General features: G+C 39.1%; 2 protein-coding genes across 3 annotated transcripts in view; one reads left to right on the forward strand and one right to left on the reverse strand.

Annotated features, from left to right (window-relative positions):
* Window positions 1–1,403: 1,403 nt before the first annotated feature.
* Window positions 1,404–3,625, forward strand: LOC143147439 (galactose mutarotase). The gene is made up of 8 exons (XM_076312685.1): window positions 1,404–1,527; window positions 1,650–1,843; window positions 1,963–2,136; window positions 2,534–2,775; window positions 2,850–2,931; window positions 2,973–3,033; window positions 3,105–3,353; window positions 3,453–3,625. Exons 2-8 carry the CDS (start codon window positions 1,718–1,720, stop codon window positions 3,623–3,625), a joined length of 1,107 nt encoding a protein of 368 aa, XP_076168800.1. The 5' UTR covers window positions 1,404–1,527; window positions 1,650–1,717.
* A 1,722-nt stretch (window positions 3,626–5,347) lies between these two features.
* LOC143147667 (fibrillin-2) overlaps window positions 5,348–20,003 on the reverse strand; it is a 52,964-nt gene continuing 38,308 nt past the window's right edge. For both annotated transcript variants that reach the window (XM_076313121.1, XM_076313122.1), the window contains 24 exons: window positions 19,666–19,791; window positions 18,982–19,315; window positions 18,207–18,373; window positions 17,567–17,895; window positions 16,482–16,908; window positions 15,440–15,793; window positions 15,015–15,128; window positions 14,783–14,941; window positions 14,420–14,634; window positions 13,287–13,644; window positions 12,714–12,859; window positions 12,186–12,294; window positions 11,831–12,109; window positions 10,778–11,203; window positions 10,269–10,517; window positions 9,999–10,202; window positions 9,763–9,888; window positions 9,136–9,375; window positions 8,422–8,594; window positions 7,656–7,850; window positions 7,379–7,483; window positions 7,151–7,303; window positions 6,519–6,722; window positions 5,348–5,871 (listed from right to left, as the gene is read on the reverse strand). In XM_076313121.1, coding sequence (XP_076169236.1) covers window positions 5,650–5,871; window positions 6,519–6,722; window positions 7,151–7,303; window positions 7,379–7,483; window positions 7,656–7,850; window positions 8,422–8,594; window positions 9,136–9,375; window positions 9,763–9,888; window positions 9,999–10,202; window positions 10,269–10,517; window positions 10,778–11,203; window positions 11,831–12,109; window positions 12,186–12,294; window positions 12,714–12,859; window positions 13,287–13,644; window positions 14,420–14,634; window positions 14,783–14,941; window positions 15,015–15,128; window positions 15,440–15,793; window positions 16,482–16,908; window positions 17,567–17,895; window positions 18,207–18,373; window positions 18,982–19,315; window positions 19,666–19,791 — 5,414 coding nt within the window. In that variant the 3' untranslated portion in view covers window positions 5,348–5,649. The remainder of the gene's footprint in view (window positions 5,872–6,518; window positions 6,723–7,150; window positions 7,304–7,378; window positions 7,484–7,655; window positions 7,851–8,421; window positions 8,595–9,135; window positions 9,376–9,762; window positions 9,889–9,998; window positions 10,203–10,268; window positions 10,518–10,777; window positions 11,204–11,830; window positions 12,110–12,185; window positions 12,295–12,713; window positions 12,860–13,286; window positions 13,645–14,419; window positions 14,635–14,782; window positions 14,942–15,014; window positions 15,129–15,439; window positions 15,794–16,481; window positions 16,909–17,566; window positions 17,896–18,206; window positions 18,374–18,981; window positions 19,316–19,665; window positions 19,792–20,003) is intronic.

Below are 20,003 nucleotides of genomic sequence, written 5' to 3' on the forward strand. Positions count from 1 at the left end.
CAGGATATTAAAAAGGTGGAACACTTTTTTCAACACGTTTCTTAACCTACTGTGTCACACAGAGATTTGTGTCGCTCATTTACTACAGATTGCAATAGATTTTGCTAGAATTGTTGCCTCTTGATTCTCTCGGTCGTCACCTGTGATCGAAAATCAAGGATTCTTCTTCTTTGGGACCGATACGTGACGTTGTGGGACGCGTGCATGTACTCGTAATCTCTCGTTCGACGTGGACTCGACTTTTTTCGAGAGAACGAGAAGAATTTACGCGAAATCGAACGTAGGAGAGATTGTGAAGAGGGTGAGTTTGTCTAGTCGCCTTTTCGAGACCCTCTCGAGTGAATATTTTAACGCTCGATGCTTCAGGGGCGTTAGATCGATGGTGAGATTCGATGTAGAAAGTTTTCGTCCACGTGACGAGTGATTATTGGTCAAAATTTAACTCTCGGGCTCTTTGTGCTTCTCTGATCATCTTTCAAATCTTTATTCTCTAACAATTCTGGCTCCTTAACGTATCTTCGACACACTTGGAGCATTTCTTTGACTCGTGTTCAGTGTCTCCATGCTTAGAATATTCCATGATGGTTTTGGATCCCATTAACAATTGTCAGACACGTTGGTTTTAGAACTCACTGAAAACACTTCTCCAATACCAAAGAAGGGTAGAATTTGATTCGAATAATAGACGAGTAAAGTACGTAGGAAAATATTTATTTGCAAGATTCAATCGATCGACAGTTACTAAAATAAACTTTTATTCGTTCAATGTGAAATCTAGTTCTATTATACGATTCATATAGTAATTTTTTATTACACTTTTATACATTATTCGAAATTTTTGTTCAAGTATTTGATCTTTGTCCGACACACCGTTGAAGATAGGACCAGGAGAAGAAACTTGCTTCTTCGGAGCTAGAAATTGCATTTGTTGCTCGCATTTGTTGCTCGCATTTGTTTTCTTTTACCACCTTTTCGGCGCGAAGTTATTTCTCTTCGAGATCACATGCGTTTCGGTTCGTAACCTCTTTGGTACGATCGGCGGTCAAAATTCTCGTTGGATCGTTTCGAAAAATTGTAAAAAAAAAACGTAGAGATGCTAGTAAGATAAATCTATCGTGAAAAATTTATTTGTTTGGAAAAGGGTGTGTAAATTCTTCTTTGTGCTTCGTAATGTCCATCTACGATACCTTTATCCAGGAAGATGGTTTTGGATTCGTACCCAGGCCTGATCGTGATAAACACAATAAATCGTTTGAAATTGTTAGAAGGTAAAACACGAACATCGAGTAGTGTCAAAATTACTGGAAAAATGATCCTTTTTATTCTTTCCGTTACTTTTAAGAAGAGCTTTGCACCTTAATCGGACTTTGTCTCCCTATATTTATCATTTCATTAGATATACACTGATCAATAAACACAAAGCATCGGTGCAATTGATATCCTGGGGCGCTGGTATCCAATCCATAAAAATTCCAAATAGTTCTGGCATTTTGGGCGATGTTGTCTTAGGATTTGACGACGTAGAGGGTAAAGATCGCTATTCCAAAAATTGACATTTAATTCCTTGCACGTTTTTTTTTCCTTTTTGCAAATAACGAACAAACGTACCACCTTGGAGGATTCGTAATATTCGTGCGAATTGTAATCAGGATATTTGAAGCACAGATACATAGGACGCCTAATCGGACGAGTGGTGAATCGAATTTCAAATGGCAGAATGGAAGTGGACAACAAACGTTACTCTTTAACGATCAACGACAGAGACGATTCTAGTCATTTCAACGGTGGTCTCTATGCATTCGACAACGTCAATTGGCAGTCTCACGTATTGGACAAACACGTGGTACATAATTACTACGAATGAGCAGTATCTTATAATTTAAACAGTCGCGGGCTCCATTCCGCTACGAATGGTCCCTTTCTTTCGAAATTACAATTAGTCGCGGCATTCTGGTTAAACAGGTGATGTCTCATTTGAGCCGAGCAAACAGTGAGGGATATCCAGGGGACATGTTGACACAGGTTAAATACTCTTGGACGGATGATAATCAGCTTCGTATTAACATCCGTGCGACTGCGACTCAACCCACACCGGTTAACATTACCGCAAATTGTTTGATGAATCTTGCTGGACACGTAAGATTTCGTGGGATCGTAATTATGCAACTTAAGTATACTCGAATTGTATTTCTACGCTTTTTCAAGTCTCGTAAAAATAGATTTACAATACGAATTTCGGTAAATTTAAATAAAACACACAGTGTATACCTTACCTTTAATTTATAAATTTAAACGATATTCGTCTTATCGCGATCTCTTATAAAATTACACACTAGTCAAATTTATACATTAAAATACTATTTACGTTTATCTGTTTTCTTTCTTTTTTTTTTCATAAAAATTAGTTTCAATAAGAGATATTAAAATTAATTCCATTAATAGTTTCTATTGTTTACTACTATATAGTAGCAAAGGTGTAATTAATGGAGTTAACAAGTGGAGTTCACGAAGTGAATTGTTGCAATTGTCGCAGGGTACTGGTGCAAATGAATTGAAGAGGCACGTGGTGTCGATCAACGCCGATAGTTGGACGTTTGCAGACATCAAGGACAATTTGCCGACAGGAGCTATACATCCTGTCGATCGTACAGTGTACGATCTACGTTTACCGACTCAGTTAACCAAGAGGCGGTTTTACAATGTACCGGGGGGCGGTTACAACCAGAACCTCTGCATCACCAGTCCCAGCTGCTGGTTGTATCGTTTCCACGCTAGGTAAGTCATTGAACATCGAAGATGCAACTCGTCCATGATTACGTACTTCTCATACAAATTAAACTTGATCAAAGTTACGATAAACTTAGGGTATCTCCAACCTTTTTCAAAACCAAATACATTCTATTAATTGAATTAAACTCGATCAAAGTTATAGTAAATTTAGTGCATCCCCAAACTAGTTCAATATTTTAAAGCATTATCGTATTGAAAAGGAAAATATTTATATCGTTCAACCGACTAGAATTTGTCCACTTCGTATTAGAAACGTATCAGAATTGATCTGAATTATGTTCGAAGAATATTAGAATTTATCCGAATTATGTTAGCATCGTATAAAAATTTATACGGATTGTACACTTTATGGAATTATTTTCATTCGATTTGCACTTACATTGATATTATATGTATTACTTTCTATCGAAGAATCTTGCATCCTGCTTCGGGAAGAACGTTAGAAATATATTCCAATCAGCCAGGTTTACAATTTTCTACCGGAACCGATTTACCGGATCCCGATCGCGTCTATCCACCCGATTTCGAAGATTTCTGCAACTGCTGTTCCCAGGACTGTGTTAGTCGATCGAAATTTAATCGAGAGATCGAACAATTTCGAAAGTATACTTATTTGAACGTAATTTATCCGTAGACGAAGAACGTCGAAGAGGTGCCTAAAGAAATTTGGGGAAAGGACGGTGTTCGTTATCAAAGGCACGGTGGTTTCGTTTTATCACCTCAAAACTATCCCGACGCGGTTAACATAAGCGATTTTCCGTGCAGTATACTTTATCCCGGCGACGTCTACGCGCACGACATAACCTACAAATTCGGTTTGCGCTCAGAAATTTAATTCTCCGTCAATTTTAGCGCGCTTCTCAAAAATTTAAGAAAACATAATTTTACTCAAATTTCCAATCGTGATTATTCTCCGTTATTCTGCATTTCGTAAAATTAAAACACATTTTCACCAACGTACGATATTTCAAACGAACTCGAGTTTCGATCAATCGATAGTCCAATCGAGAACTCGCTCCGAACGATACTCAATATTCTCGAAAACGTACGCGACGAAAGAATCGAATGAATGAACTCTCGTAGATTTATAATACATATATTTGTGAACCATCTCGGTTGGAATAATCTTCGCATCCGCGCTAATTGTACAAAACTATCCATAATGATTCCTATTCACATATTTATCGTAACGACAATCGTATGCTTCACCCTGTGTTTGCCACTTAACGAGATAATTAAGGCTGCACAGCGTTCGCCGCTAATTAAATTGTACATACTATCGGGGCGATTAACTATCCTTATGTAATTCTCTTTAATTGTCGTGTGACAGTGGAAATTCGTGGACAGTGTTTGGTTAGGTCTTCGAGAAATCGTGGTAGAAAATGATCGTATTACGATGATATGGTTGCTCGAAGACCGTGGTCCACGTTCTCTACACCGGCCCGTATCGATTCAATTCGTTACCAGCTAATTGTCCATAAATGTTTATAAATATATAAAGCTATATCTGTGTATGTATACATTTCTCCATTTATCTTAGGTGTAATAAAAAAAATTCATTTCTTTTTGTACATCCCTAAAGTGTTATTTCTACGTGTAATAATTCATATGTTATTTGCGGGCAGTAATTTATGGCAGATATTCTGAAGGCAGTTTCAAAGTTTCCACGTACCCGATTTCTTGGGCACACATCGTTTGCAATCTCGTCCCCGAGTTTCGAGTATCAATGCGATTGTTAACGCGTTTCGATCAATATTCTTATCGTTGAAAGTTAAGCGAATCGAGTTACGATATCGTTGGTACAATTGTCGTGTACAGTGCACTTGTTACGAATCGCGAAAGAAATTTGATTTAACTTGTAGCGTGGGTCACTGGTGACCCCTGGAGAAATTTTTGCACGCAGATTGAATAGTTTCACGATTAATGGGTGTAGTGGTGCAAAGGTTTCGTTACGTCATTAATCGATGTATAATTGTCACGTGCAATTTCTCGTAGCGTGGGTCGTCGGTGACCCACGGAGGAATTTCCACTCTGATTGAATAGTTTCACGATTAATGTGTATAGTGTTGCAAAGGTTTCGTTACGTCATTTATCGACGCATAATTATCACGTGCAATTTCTCGTAGCGTGGGTCATCAGTGACCCACGGGGAAATTTCCACTCCGTTTGAATATCGCTGTTACAGAGAGACGTAATTTTACGAAAACTTGCTTCGTGACACCGTCAACAGACGCGTGATCGACATATTGTATGTAAAAAAAAAATCATGCAAAATCAGCGGGACACGGAACGCGTTAACATTCATTTAACGTAAAAGCTCACGGGGCTAGACCGTCTCGAGGAATATCAATCTCAAGTGTCGACTAAAGTAGCTTAAGAAAGAAACAAAGAAGATATAAAACACATAAGGCGAAGAAGGCAGTGTTGAAAAAGTGTTGCAGTGTACGGCAACGCTCTACATAAAGGGAGAAGAAAGAGAGAGAGAGAGAGAGAGAGAGAGAGAGAGAGAGAGAGAGAGAGAGAGAGAGAGAGAGAAAAAAAAGAAGAAAAAACACAATTATTTGGCAGTGAAACGACGCAAGTCTGGCTACAAATGAACACAAATTTAAAGCATTCGCGACTCCTCCGCAGGATCGAACTGATGTCAGAAAGAACTCCTGTCCGTAATACTCGGCCCACAGCATGCTCCCGGTTTTCTCTCGGGATCGTTGTTTGTTTTTCGTTTTTATTTTCTTTCTTTTTTTTGTTTTTTTTTCCTTTTTTGTTTTTTGTTTTTTTTCTTTTCTTTTCATTGTTTCGGTGTCTCGCGTGGCAATGAATAAATTGACTAATGGAACCGAAACATCGAACCCCTGAACGTTACTCGGTCACTATTACGTGAACTCTGAGGGTGAGAGGCCTCTCCCAGACTTCGTTCTCCTCGGTGATACCGTTTTTCGAACGACCGTGGATCACCAATCGGAACTGGCCAGGTTCCTTCAACCGACTGCGGAAATGTAACGCCCAAATTCCATTGTCCTTCGCGATCTCGAAGTGGTCGTCCTTGTCGCCTCGTGCTATCGCGTACTCCATGTTCTCGTCCTGGAAACAAAGTAAACGGAAAATCTAAAGATTCCAATCGAAACTCGACAACAGTTTTCGTCACGATCGACGAAAAATTTCTACTCGACCAAATCCCTCGCAATATCAGTTAACGACGACCAGTGATGGTCTACCACGGGAGAAATCACGCCTGGGTCGATACTGACCCGTGCTTTGACCTCGCCTCGTACAATTGTTTCGAGTAAACATTCTACCGTTTCATCGTACCTTTGTTCATTTCTAAAATATACAAACTATATTTTATATTTCTATATTTTAAATAGAATATTTTAAATTCTATATTTTTCTATATTTTAAATAGAATATTTTAAATTCTATATTTTTCTATGTTTTAAATTGAATATTTTAAATTATATATTTTTCTATATTTTAAATAGAATATTTTAATTCTATATTTTCTATATTTTAAATAAAATATTTTAAATTCTATATTTTTCTATATTTTATTCTTATTATTTCTATAATACAGAATATTATTTCTTATATTCTGTATTATAATTCTATATTTTAAATTTCTAAGAAGAAGTTGTATTAATTATTGGTATTAGTGAGCGATGTAAAGGTCTCTCCGGGTCAGAAATGACCCAAGCGTGGCACGACGAGGATGAAACAGGTTTTGAAAGAACCTTGACGGCTGGCTGCAATTTGATGATTCTCATCCGATGCCTCGTCTGTCGCAAACTGATCTTCATGACGAATTCCTCGCCGTGATGATGCCTGTTCGCTGTCCTTGGGAATCGTCTCTTCGCGATCATGCTTCGTCGCACCATCATTTCCTTGTCCATCGATTTAAACGGCAGACCTCTTCTGTGCCTTCCCTTGCCGTTAATCTGTTTTGAAGAAATTGATCGATATTTTGGTTGTCAGTTGCTTGTCGAATGTTTCAATAAAAGTGATAAATTAGTCGGATACTATAACGGTTTAAATTTATATATTTTACGATGTTTCGACCTTAAAGCTCTCAATAACTCATCTCAAGAAATAATGCATTTTTTTCTCATTTGTTGTACGACACGACTTGGCTTATTTAAATATTTAAAAGAAACTATATTTTTATATACTTTCGTTTGTTCATTTTTACTTACTCTTCTAATATGTTTATTATTTTTCATATTTGATTTCTATAGATGCATGTTCACAGATTAATTTATTACTCTTGTACGATATTAGTTATTACTTGTGTTTTGAATCCTAACATTGAATTGAAAGAGTTGAAAAATCACACTGAAAGGAGCGAAACAACAATTACGCGAAATACCTTGCAAGTGAAGCAACCCTCTGTCGATATCGTCTTATCGTCTGCAGGTGGTATGTGATAAGGATCTGGATTGATTACGAAGGTGGGCGCATTGCTAATATCCTCGCCGTAATTTCCTTGCGATAGTGGAGTTATTGTTGATAGACAGTGGCCCTAATTGATAGAAATTGAAAAATATTGGAGTTGTTATAAATAGGCTCGAAATATTCAACAGTTTCAATCACCAACCTGTCCAATTCGCTGATAACCAGTTGGACATCCGCAAATGAAACCACTGGGACCATTGGGGGTGCATCCGAATGCACAGGGACTCCCTATGCATCCAGCGCTCACCTAAATCCATTAAATTTCAAATTCGTAATTAATTTTTGATAATTGTTCGCGAACCGAAGAAACCTCTCTTTAAATCTTCGAAGTTGTTTCAATTAAAGAGTGTAAAAAAATGATCAAGAACAAAACGAAGTCGACCGAGACTCTTCGCGTTGGGTGAGCGTTAAAATGTTACCTGAATGCACATTTGCACTTTAGAGTCGAACTGGTAGCCATCGGGACAACCGCACTTGAAGCTACCAATTGTGTTGATGCAGGTATTGTCTCCACAGGGGGACGTGTTGCACTCGTTCTCGTCGATGCACTGATTGTAATAGAGATGCTGAACGAATCCGTCGGGACAACCGCAACGATAGCTTCCCATATAGTTCTATGTTTAATAGTAAGGAAAAAAAGTGCCAATCACAAATGAATAAAAATAAGTCTGATAACGTAAATAAAGTCAATGTTTCTCAAAAATTCTAACTAAATAACTCGTGCTATTAAGGCCACGTTCTCAACCAAAACAATTCTCCGCTAATGAATAATTAAGTTTATATATTTTTCATAATATCCTTATGAGACTATTGTCATTAGATTGACGAGGGTTTCCCGATAAAAATGAGTCCAAACACGGCCCCGATCGGACTACTTTCCATTTCGGTAGAACCTCGATAAATGAAACCTCAATACTTGCTCGAGGTATGTGACTCAGACCGAAAAGAGTCATGTTTGGACTCATTTTTATCGGAAAAATTTTGCTAATTCATCGATAATACTTTCGTAAAGATGTAGTGAAAAGTTTACAAAATTTTAATTTTAAACTACACGGGCAATATTTAATTTCTCTTATTACCTGATTCTTTTTACCAACTATTTCTCCTATTACTTCTCCAGGAACAAAATTTCTGCCACGATCTTTCTCTGAATCGTTTGAACTTACAATAAACAATGAAATTTACCTGACATCCGTGTTCACACGATGTGTCATCAGCGCACTCGTTCTGATCGACGCAATATCTGTTCGACTGGTCCAACTTGAATCCTCTCGGGCAGATGCACCGGAAACTGCCCAAAGTGTTGATGCAAGTACCCGGTTTGGGACAAGTTCCGTGCTGTTCGCACTCGTTTATGTCTAGAGAAGTAAAAAGTTAGCAGCATTTTATGATGATATTACAATTGGAAAAATGAACATTTGAATAACAACTTCCATCGAGTGGAACGTTGCGATAAACGATTGTTTGGGTCAGTGCTGTCCAGCATAGAAGTCACCTGAGTGTCTAATCCCCCTTTTAACCATTTCTTCCCTCAACACAGCATACCTACATTGTCATAGAACTTTCTCTAATAGTAAAGAGGCATCTCTGACTTAAAAAAGCTTATAGATGCTACATAGCAAGGATGTCAGGTTTTTAGCTCTGACTCAACTTTCGTGTCACTGGTTGGAACAAGTATACTATAGAGGAAACCATACAGGAAGTAGTCCTCAAGGCTAACCCTCCACTCAGTAATACAAAAAGAACCCTAACTAATCACTCTGTAATAGCAGAGAACCTGACATCCCTGCTGCATAGTCTTTTTTGGGTAGAAGCAACAGAACTTCATAAGTGTTCTGAAGTCTTGCTTGGACAGCGCTGTTTTGAGTATTGGATGATCAATTTGTAGCAACGACGAACCGTGACAGGCGTCACCGTCTTGATTGTAACCCTCTTGGCAACCGCAAGTGTAGCTGCCTTGGGTATTAACGCAGTTCTGTTGGCACAGGTGATTTCCAGTTGCGCATTCGTCCAGATCTCTGCAGCTGACACCATCAGGATTTAGAATGAAACCAGCTGGACAGGAACAGGTGAAACTTCCTTCCGTGTTCTGACAGTTGTACTTGCAGGGTTTCGGTGTTATCTCGCATTCGTTTATGTCTGTAATCCGAAATTCAATGCTCAGCAACTGGTGAAGCAGTGTTCACAACAGGTTTTCAATCATTTAGGCTCGGTTGATACTGTAGATATAATCAGAGAATCTTATATACCTGATCTACCTTGATTGTTTATTTTATATAATATAAGTGGGTTAATGTATTGTAAAATTAACTTCTGCATTTGCCAAAGACCATCTCTAATTGTTTGAAAAGGTGTAACAATATTTTGCAATATTCTGTGAGCAGAAGTAGCAATTTATACACAATATAAAGTAGGATTAAAATCAATTGGCCCCCTAACGTGATCCACAATAGAAGAAATGACCTTGGATCATGGAATCGCTTTGTTTATAACCAGGATTCGAATATTTGAGAATTGAACACTTGCCAACGCATTGAGTGCCAGACTTGTCAGCCTTGTAGCCCTTATTGCAAACGCATCTGTAGGAGCCGAGTGTATTGATGCACAGCCCATTCTTACACAAGTCAGGAATCGTTTTGCATTCGTCGATATCTGGAAAAAAATATTCCCAGCTCCTGATCGCGTAACAACGCAAAGTTTACGCGAATCTTCAAATTGACGAATAATGGCTTTAATATTCTGTTCGCTGGGCCAATTACTACCTTGACCGTCCACAGAGAAACCTTTGTCCAAGCACAGTTCGTTATAGTTCTCAGAATCCTTGGTTGGACAGATCTCGCAATGAGGTCCCCAAGCTGCACCCATTGTGCAACAACAGTCTGCCTTCGTCACTGTTCTCAAGTCAGAGGTCCTCGCTGTGCATCTACCACCGATCGTTTGCAAGAAGCAGTAACCCACTCTGCGATCTGAAAGAGGATGAGACCCAGTTCAAGTCCCAGTCTTTCGCTTAGCCAATACCTCTCTTTGATTACCTATGCAAGATTTCCCATCTGGACTCTGTTGGAAGCCATCGTAACAGAGACACTGATAACTGCCCTCCACATTGACGCAACGACCGTTTCTACACAGACCGGAGTTGATCGCGCACTCATTGATGTCCTTGCACTCATCTGTCATCCCGATTTGCTGGTATCCGGGTGGACAGATGCACATGAAGGATCCGATGAGGTTCTTGCACTGGTACTTGCAGTTGTTCGCTGGTGTGGCGCATTCGTCTACATCTGGAAAAGCAATTGGAAAATCAAGTAAGCTAGAAACACCTAACAAAATGATTCTTGTTACTATTACGTTCACTGACAGTGGGGGTAGTCACCCAACAGTAGCTATTACGTGAAGTATCTAAAACGATCTAGCGATAGAAACGTGAATTTGTCTCACAGAACGATAAAATAAACTTTTCTGAGAGGTCAGATTCATCACGAAGAATTTGTCTGCTCGTTCAAACCAAACTGCAGGATTCATCACGAAGTTAAAGGCATACCTATGCAGTGTCGTCCGTCAGGAGCCAAAGTGTATCCGTAAGGACAGATACACCTGAAGGAACCAGGCGCATTGTGACACCTGAAGGCGCACTGGTTGCCAATCTCGAGACACTCGTTCACATCCTCGCAGACCTGGTTCACGCCAGGAGTGAAACCCTCGTTGCAGAAACACTCGAAGCCTCCGTCGATATTCGAACAGGTTCCGTTACCACATATGTTCTGGACAGCCAGACACTCGTTGTTGTCGATGCAACGTCTGCCACTCGCGTCCAGGACGTATCCCGAAGGACACTCGCACCTGAACGAGCCATCAGTGTTTATGCACTCCCCACCGGAGCAAGCGTCCGGCATGAAGAGGCACTCGTTTAGGTCGATTCCAGTATCGTCCCTGCCTGGTCCCTCTGGGCACAGTCTCCTGAACTCCTCTGGATGGAGATTGTTTACAATTGAAGGCATTTGTAGTTATGGTATGTGATAGGTTATTTGAATAAGGTTATTTCTTGGATACTTGTACAAGTTTAGGTCTCAGGATGGAAGGTCAGAAGTACTTGCATAACGTTCAGATAGGTGTTAGTAGACTGGGTTAATGATGATGATTGGGGTAACGATGTGTGGCAGGTTACTTGTCCAGGACTATTCCCTGAGCATACTTGTGCAAAATTAGATCTTCAAGATCGAAAGTCAGAAGTACCTGCTTGACGTTTAAGTAAAGTTTATTTGGGTTAAGTGTATATCAAAGACTATGATCAAAGTTGAGACTTTAACGGCTAGATTAACTTTGTATATTATCAATGGATACTCTAAAACGCAAACGTTAACTTTAGTTTAGATGTCAGAACCTTATCTAATGATTCCATCGATGAGTGATAGTCATTTTTAGCTACCAAATTACACTCTTATTAGGTTACTCGAAACAAATAGCTGAGATAAGTCTACCAGACTTCTAACGATCGATATTTAACCGTATCGTTACTAATGTACACTTCCTCTGTCAGTATTATTGCTTCAGTGTAGTCTTCGAGACACTTTCAATACAGAAAGAAAATAGTTACCGCTATTATCGGGAGGACATTGCTCGCAGTATCTTCCCCAAGCTTTCCCCATCGTGCAGCAGCAATGTTTCTTCGTCATCCCACCAGTTCGGGGATAAGCGCAACGTCCTCGCACGTAATCGTCGTAACACGATTCCTCCCTTACGTCGATGCACCTCATCGAGTTCGGTTTGTCGCTCAATTGGAATCCAACTGGACAGTCGCAAATCACTCCACCGTCCGTGTTGAGGCAGCGACCATTTTCACAAATCCCTGGTGTCTCCACGCATTCGTCAACGTCTACAAACACGAATTTATACTAGAATCGTGCTCTGTGCAATTTTCCAATTTGTTCTTTATCCGATTCTTTACCCACCGACGCATTTCTTCCTTTCGTGATCCAACTCGTAACCAGGTGGACAGGTGCATATGTAAGATCCCATTAAATTTTGACATTTTCCTGGAGGTGGACAGAGCCCAGGTATCTAACACAATTGATAATTACCGTAGTATAATATTTAGTGTTTCGAATAATTAAATGTATTAATCGTATTTAATGTGTATCGAGTGAAGTAAAAATCCATCGAGGATTGTGGTGCAATTAAAGTGCATCGAGAAGTGCATCGTGTTCTCTATTAGAAATTATTGTTTCTTAATAAAATGTTGTATCCAGATAATTACCATAGTATAATATTTAATGTTTCGAATAATTAAATGTATTAATCGTATTTAATGTGTATCGAGTGAAGTAAAAATCCATCGAGGATTGTGGTGCAATTAAAGTGCATCGAGAAGTGCATCGTGTTCTCTATTAGAAATGAATGTTCCTTAATAAAATGTTGTATCCAGATACGGTAATTGTGTTCAACGAGAAAAATTATCTTCAAACTGTATCGAACTTTACCTCGTGACACTCGTCGATGTCCCTGCAATGTTGGCCATCCTGACCCAGCACGTAACCATCGGCACACTCGCAATTGAAGGCACCGATTGTGTTTCGACATCTCCCGTTGCGGCAAAGGAAGGGCATAATTCGGCACTCGTCGATATCTGTCTCAGAATTGATACAGGGTGGTTCGGTAACTATTAACGAGTCGATCAATTTCGAGACTGTATCAGCGGAGAAGTTTCGAAGGAAAATTACACCGACTTTGGCTCGTAGATCTTCGCGACGAAGGAAGAAAGATCAAGGTGACCTTTGTGAATCCTAAAACGAACTTCACAGATCCTAATTTCCATCAATGAAAGAAGTTCTTGACTAAACGCGAGCACGATTCGAAATTTCCGAATTTTTGCGACAGTGGAATCGAAGAATGAGAAACAGATTCAAAGTTCTGAGAATCTAACAAATATAGACTCGAACTGTAAAGAAATATTAAGTAAATAACTAAGTCGACTCTGCTTCCATACATAGGCTGAGAAAAAAAAGTGTGTTGATATTGTTCGATCGTTTCCCGAAAAATGTTTAATAACTTACCAGCGCAGTCGTTGTTAGGGCTGAGTTTGAATCCCGGATAACAGATGCACTTGTAAGCGCCGAGTGTGTTCACGCACGTTCCATTGTTGCAAATGTTCGGGTTACGTTGACACTCGTCGATGTCCACGCAAGTGTCCCTGTCCCGCGTCAGCGCGAAACCAGAGTGGCAGACACACTGAAAGCTTCCCTGTAAATTGTTGCAGGCACCGTTGTTACAAATCCCGGATCTCTCGTAGCACTCGTCGATGTCGACGCAGTCGCGTTGACTCAATCCTAGTTTGTATCCAGCTGGACAAACGCATTCGAAGTAGCCTTGTTTGTTTATACACTGTGCGTTGCCACTGCAGGGATTTGGAATCTGTGAAAGAGAGAGAAAAAAAAAAGGATAAAAATGTACAGGCTCGTTTCAGAAGCTGCGGTTCATTTCATTTAATGTAAAATTGATCGAGAAGTTCCTTTGGAGAATATTTGATTCATGAAAAAATATCATCGAACAAGATGGTCATCGCATCGAAGATTCTCGAGTAAATTTTAATCACAGTGAAATAGATTAAATTAAAATTTTTAAATTCGTCTTCCAACGTTAATCGAAATTCGCTTAAAACACTTGAAACTATCAAAGACGAGTTTTGAAATCGGAAGAAAATTAATTGGCCGTTCAAGGTCATTCTCTCCACCATGAATCACGCTAAGTAGAATTCCTGTTTGTTTACTATATTAGAGGTTTCCCTCTTTCACCAACAGAGAATGTGTTCTAATGGGTTGTGCGAACTGACGAGAGATGGAGCGATGAGGTGGGGGTAAACCATCGGTGGCCTTCAGTGACCAATTGATTTAGTTCCGACTTCTATGTTCTCAGAGACACTCGTGTTAATGTTAATATTATTCCTCCGAAACGATTCGAATAGAATTTTATTTTTCTCGAAGTGATATTTTTAATTTTTGCTCTAGACAGATTGCCAAAATTACTATCTGCCGACCAACTTAAATTCGTGAATACAGTGATATTTAATTCGAATCGTGCATCGTTAACGAATCAATCCTGTTGAAGAACCAGGAACTGGAATTTAGAATTATAGAAATTTTTCTCACAGTTTTCAAATAAAATTCATATCGTTCGTGAAATTTCTTACGTGCAAACACTCGTTCTCGTCGATACACTGATGCGAATCCTGATCGTAGACGTATCCTCGGTCACACTGACATTCGAAGCTGCCGGGAGTGTTCATGCAACGTCCGTGGGTGCACATGGTTGGCATAAGTGAACACTCGTCGATTTCCTCGGAGTGATTGGTTATGGGGTTCATTATCTGGCCGGGTACCATACCGCACAAAACCTCGTGCTCACCTGAAAGAAATTTTCCAATTGCTTGTACGTAGCTTTCATCATCGTACATCATCGTATACCTCCAGTCGTTCAACACTGGAGTGTCATTGGTTCTAAGTGAACGTTCGGACACTTTGTACGATTAAAAGGAAATGTTCTCTGTTCTTACGAGTCCTCTCGTCAGGACAGTGCTCGCAAGGACTACCCCAGGCGGCCCCCATGGAACAACAGCACAACATCTTCGTTTGTGGATGCATCATGGGGTTGAAACATTCACCCGACTCGTAGCTGAGGTAACACGACTCCTTTCTCATGTCGACGCACTCCTCTGGTGAAATAGATCAATTATCGTTGACTTTCGGAGATATTATTCACTAGAAATTAATGTAACATTCACGCACTTCCTCCTGGCATCGCCATGTATCCTTCTGGACACTCGCAATGGTACTTTCCTTGGTCGTTGATGCAGTATCCTACACCACATATGTGTGGGTGCAAGGAACACTCGTCGATATCTGGAAACAATACGATGAAGTAATTAGAGAATATTATTGTAATTTCGTTCTGGATTGAACTGAATTCTAATAATTAATTTTGATATCTTTGACCAATTTCTCCAATTGTAATCTATGATTCTTGCTTAAATTGTTTCATCTCTGTAGAACTTTCTTCTTTGAAAGAGACCAACGCAAATGAACAATTTTTCGCTGAAGGATTATAACTGTCTTTTATCCAAATTCTTGTCTTTGATACTTAATTTATTTTGTACAACATGGAACACAATCTTTCGTGAATTCTGTAATTTAGAAAATTGTTCGATCATTACCAATGCAGCTGGTTTTCGTGTCGTCCAAGATGAAACCCTCGTTGCAGGAGCACATGAAGCTGCCAAAGGTGTTGGTGCAGTGGCCATTTTGACAGATGTTCTCGTGCTCGTCGCACTCGTTGATGTCTTCCAGGATTACAGTGATCTGATTGGGTCTGTATCCAAGCCCACCAGGGCACAATTCTTCGAATTCCTTGGTTCCAGATTGAGGACACTCTTCGCAACGATTGCCCCAAGCGTTACCGATGCTGCAGCAACATGTCGCCTTGGTCACTGAGGAGGACATATCGAAGATGCACTGGGGTCTTCCGGTACCGTGTTCGAAACCAGTGAAACAGAAGGATTCTCGCCTGTCTGTAACACGAATACGTGGAAGCTGTAATTGATACTATTTTCAATGGCTTAACTTCAAATAGAAGACATTAAAACCTTAAGATATCTAAAAAACGATAAATTGCAGTATGTCAATGGATAAATAAAAATCTTCAATGGCTTAACTTCGAACGAGAGAATCGTATAACGACAAAATGTTAAATAGAAGACATTAAAAGCTTAAGATACCTAAAAAACGATAAATTACAGTATGTCAATGGACAAATAAGAATCCTGGTCTAGCCATTTTCTAATGGAGGAACAAGTTACCAAACTTATAATTCACAGTGATTAACCTAATTAGGTAAGAGACTGCTGAAGTTTGAATATTCTTCAGCTGACTTGTCGATAGCAAATACACTAATTTAAAGTTTTCTAATTTTTTAAATATTCGAAGACACTGGATTGAAATTAAAAGTCCTGAATTTTTCAAGGAAGCTAGCTACTATACCCATCAGAACTGTTCACGGAGGATAAGATTGTAAAATGTCCAGACCCAACGTTCTCATCAATAGAGTACCAATTTATTCACAGAATCCCACGAGAGAATCAAACCAGAAACAAAATTAAGAAACATAAAAATTAATTTTCAAACCATCTGAAAATCTTCACTAGGAACTCTCATTTACTAGAACTAATTCATCTTATTAAAGCTTCGAAGAATACTTACCAACGCAAGCGTTTCCAGCATCGACCAGGTCATGGTTAGGTGGACACTTGCACATGTATTTGCCCTGGGTGTTTATGCAGGTACCATACTGACAGGACTGAGGATTTTCACACTCGTCAATGTCCGTACAGTTTCCGCCAGAACCGTCCAGTTTGTAGCCCTCGTTGCACTCGCAGCGGAACATACCGAATATGTTCTCGCAGCGGCCGAACACGCACAGGTTGCTGAACATTTCGCACTCGTTGATGTCCACACACGTTTGGTCGTTGTTCTCGTCGGGGTGCATAAACCCCATCTCACATTCGCAGCGAAACGAGCCCGGGTAGTTGAGACAGTGACCATTCTCGCAGAGTGTGTTGTCGTTGGCGCACTCGTCGATGTCCTTGCAGTCGTAGCCATCACCCCTGAAGCCAGCGTCACAGACACACTGAAACACACACGAATTGTTTCTCCGTAGCAATATTTCCATTGAGTTTGGTGACAAACAATTTTTTACGAAGACGCATCTATGATTGTTTATCTAATAGAGAGATTGGTTCGGAAAAATGGGAGTAGAGAATCATTCAGTTATACGAAATCGAATCGGGTTCGTTCGTGTTCATATATCCGGGGCAGGTAGCGTTTTTGTTTTAGGAAGATAGTACAAGAAAGAGGGTCGGTGAACGAGCGAGTGAGTCTCGAATTATTGAATTATTTTAAATTATCTTCATCCGAAGGTTGATAATCGAGATCGCTATTTTACAGAAATGAATTCAATAGTGACAATTTTTATTTTTGTATTTTTAATTATATCTTTGTGTGAATATTACCAATGGCTAGGTGAGGTTGTCCCCTTGAAAATGAGTCCAAACACGACTTCGTTCGGACTACTTTCAATTGTACGTAATTGAAAATTTTTTTGAAAAATCATTCGAATAATGATAAATTAAAAGTCGTCCGAAAGTAACCGTGTTTGGACTCATTTTCATCGGGAGAACCTCACCTAGCTATTGGTTATACTTTCATAGAGATTTAGTGAAAATTATAAACTCGTCACGAATTTGAATGACACTAGAAGACTCTTGGAAAAATAATTTATATTTTACCTTGAACGATCCCTCGGTGTTGATGCACTGGGCGTTAGAGTCGCAGCCTCCATTGTTCGTTAGACACTCGTTGATGTCTCTGCACTCGACACCATTACCCACAAAACCCTCGTGACAGGTGCACTCGTACGAGCCTTGAGTGTTCTGGCACTCCGCGAACTCGCTGCAGGAGTACGCGTTTAGGAGACACTCGTCGTCGTCGGTACAACCATGACCGGCTTCCGGTTTCACGGAGTATCCTTCCTCGCAGCGACAGTTGAAAGAACCAACGGTGTTGTAACATTCACCATAACCGCATATATGGGGTTGTGTCGTGCATTCGTCGACATCTAAGAAGATTCAAATTGTACACTTTTGTAAAAAAATTATAAATACGTGAATGTAGCGTTTCGTCAATTTTTCACTCGGTAAGTACTTTTGCATTAATTATATTTTTTTTCATTTTCTGGAGAAATTTTAATAGCTTCATATTTGTGAATAAAATAATCGTGTATTATTTAAAAGCGGTGATATTTGAGAATTAATATTGAAATTACGTACTGGTCTTCTTCCAGGAAGCATAGAAATATATAAAATCGATGTTTATATATTTAAATATTTTATATACAATATTTTAAATATTACTTTGCGTCTTGTTTACCTATACAAGATGCACCGTCACTTCCAGGCAGCAGTCCATCGGTGCATGTGCATATGTAACCACCAGGAATATTGCTGCATTTACCGCCATTGCAAATTCGTGGATTCTCTTTGCACTCGTCGACATCCACGCAAGATCGACCATCGAGATTCAACGCAAAACCAGTGCTGTTGGTAAGAAGGTAAGAAAACTATTTCCCCTTTTTGCACATTACTAGAAACTATCGAAATAAAAAAATTCTAGAATCTGACATTGAATTTTGAAGGAGTTGCTATTTGACCTAATTTAATTCGAGTATAAATCGTCAGGGAGATCTATTTTATTTGATTAATTTTCGTAAACGTAAAATTTTTTTTAAATTTTTGTATCTAATATGCAGTAGTATTAATACGAAATCATTTCCAACTGTTCGAAAATTTAGAACCTCTTCAAAAATTACACATTTAGAAACTAATTATAATAAAACGAATTATAAGTTTATCACGTGTCAAGTCTAGTAAATATTTAATTATTAAAAAAACTGTAACAGAATTTAACAAAATTCCTATTACTATTTACTATTTACTAATTACTATTTAACAAAATTCACGAGTATAACACTGAACTTAAACATAGTACACTAGATTGTCTAACTACAGAGGCCATTTTATTTTCCATAGTATGTCTCCCTAATATTTCTATAATCAAGTGCAAGAAAAATTTATCAAAATTCTAAATCTCAGTTTGTTCGTCAAACTCATTCTTCAAATATTTTACAATATCCAAAAAGCTTCACCTGCAGGAGCAAGAGAAACTGCCAGGCGTGTTCAAGCAGATGTCCTCGCAGCCTCCACTAGCAGTCGCACATTCGTTTATGTCTTCGCAATGGGACTTCAATCCAGTTTGTTGATAACCATCGTCGCATATGCACTGATAGGTACCCATCATATTCTCGCAGACACCATTTGAGCAGATTCCGCTGGTCCTCGAGCACTCGTCGATGTCCTTGCATGACTGTTTATCAGGTCCTAATTCATGACCAGGTGGACATTGACACTTGAAGCTACCCTCGGTGTTCAGACAAGTTCCTCCTAAGCACAATCCTGGTGTCTCCTCGCATTCGTTTATGTCTGAAATCCACGGATTATAGCATTACCTCGATAATTGTCACGGTTTCTGCCTCGATAATTGAGCAGAGTTATCCCCGTCTGCTCTGTCACAAAATAATTATTACAGAGAAATGTGCAGTGGTAACTTTACCACGATGAATGCACCAAAATGGAATTAACTCGTTTATGTTTCTTGAATTTGCAACATAATAAAAATTAATGCTTACATTAATGGAAAAAATTACGTCAATAATATTTTCGACGAAATTATTCGTGTTATCTTCGATTTAAGTTCTCAATTGTTCGTTTCGTTGTCGTTTCAATTTCTTTTACATTTCTTCCATATCGAATTCTCTTTTGATACTACTCACCCATGCAAATCTTCATTATATCGCTGCTACGGTATCCCGGATTGCAGTCGCACTGGAAATTACCAGGTGTATTCCTGCACGTACCGTTTCCACACACTCCGTGCATAATCTCGCACTCGTCGATGTCTGCACACAGTTAAACAAATCCACAGAACTGAACAACGCGTAACAAAATATTCACGCAATTCGAATAAAATATAATCCATTAATCGTCAATTCTCAAGGGATCGATAAAATCCATAAAATCCATAAAATCCATAAAATCATTCAGTTCAATATCCAAAAATTTCATCAAATTATATGCATACGTATACTTCAGTTACTAATTCTGATATATA

The sequence above is a fragment of the Ptiloglossa arizonensis genome, chromosome 5 (genome assembly GCF_051014685.1).
Source record: "Ptiloglossa arizonensis isolate GNS036 chromosome 5, iyPtiAriz1_principal, whole genome shotgun sequence".
Lineage (NCBI taxonomy): Eukaryota > Metazoa > Arthropoda > Insecta > Hymenoptera > Colletidae > Ptiloglossa > Ptiloglossa arizonensis.

Bases quoted from the DNA above. Each gene is read 5' to 3' on its own strand.
- LOC143147439 (XM_076312685.1), top strand. From the start codon at position 1,718: ATGGAAGTGGACAACAAACGTTACTCTTTAACGATCAACGACAGAGAC. The intron at 3,034-3,104 runs GTATTAGAAACG...GAATTATGTTAG, and splicing joins GACTAGAATTTGTCCACTTC to CATCGTATAAAAATTTATAC. The intron at 3,354-3,452 runs GTCGATCGAAAT...AGGTGCCTAAAG, and splicing joins CTGTTCCCAGGACTGTGTTA to AAATTTGGGGAAAGGACGGT.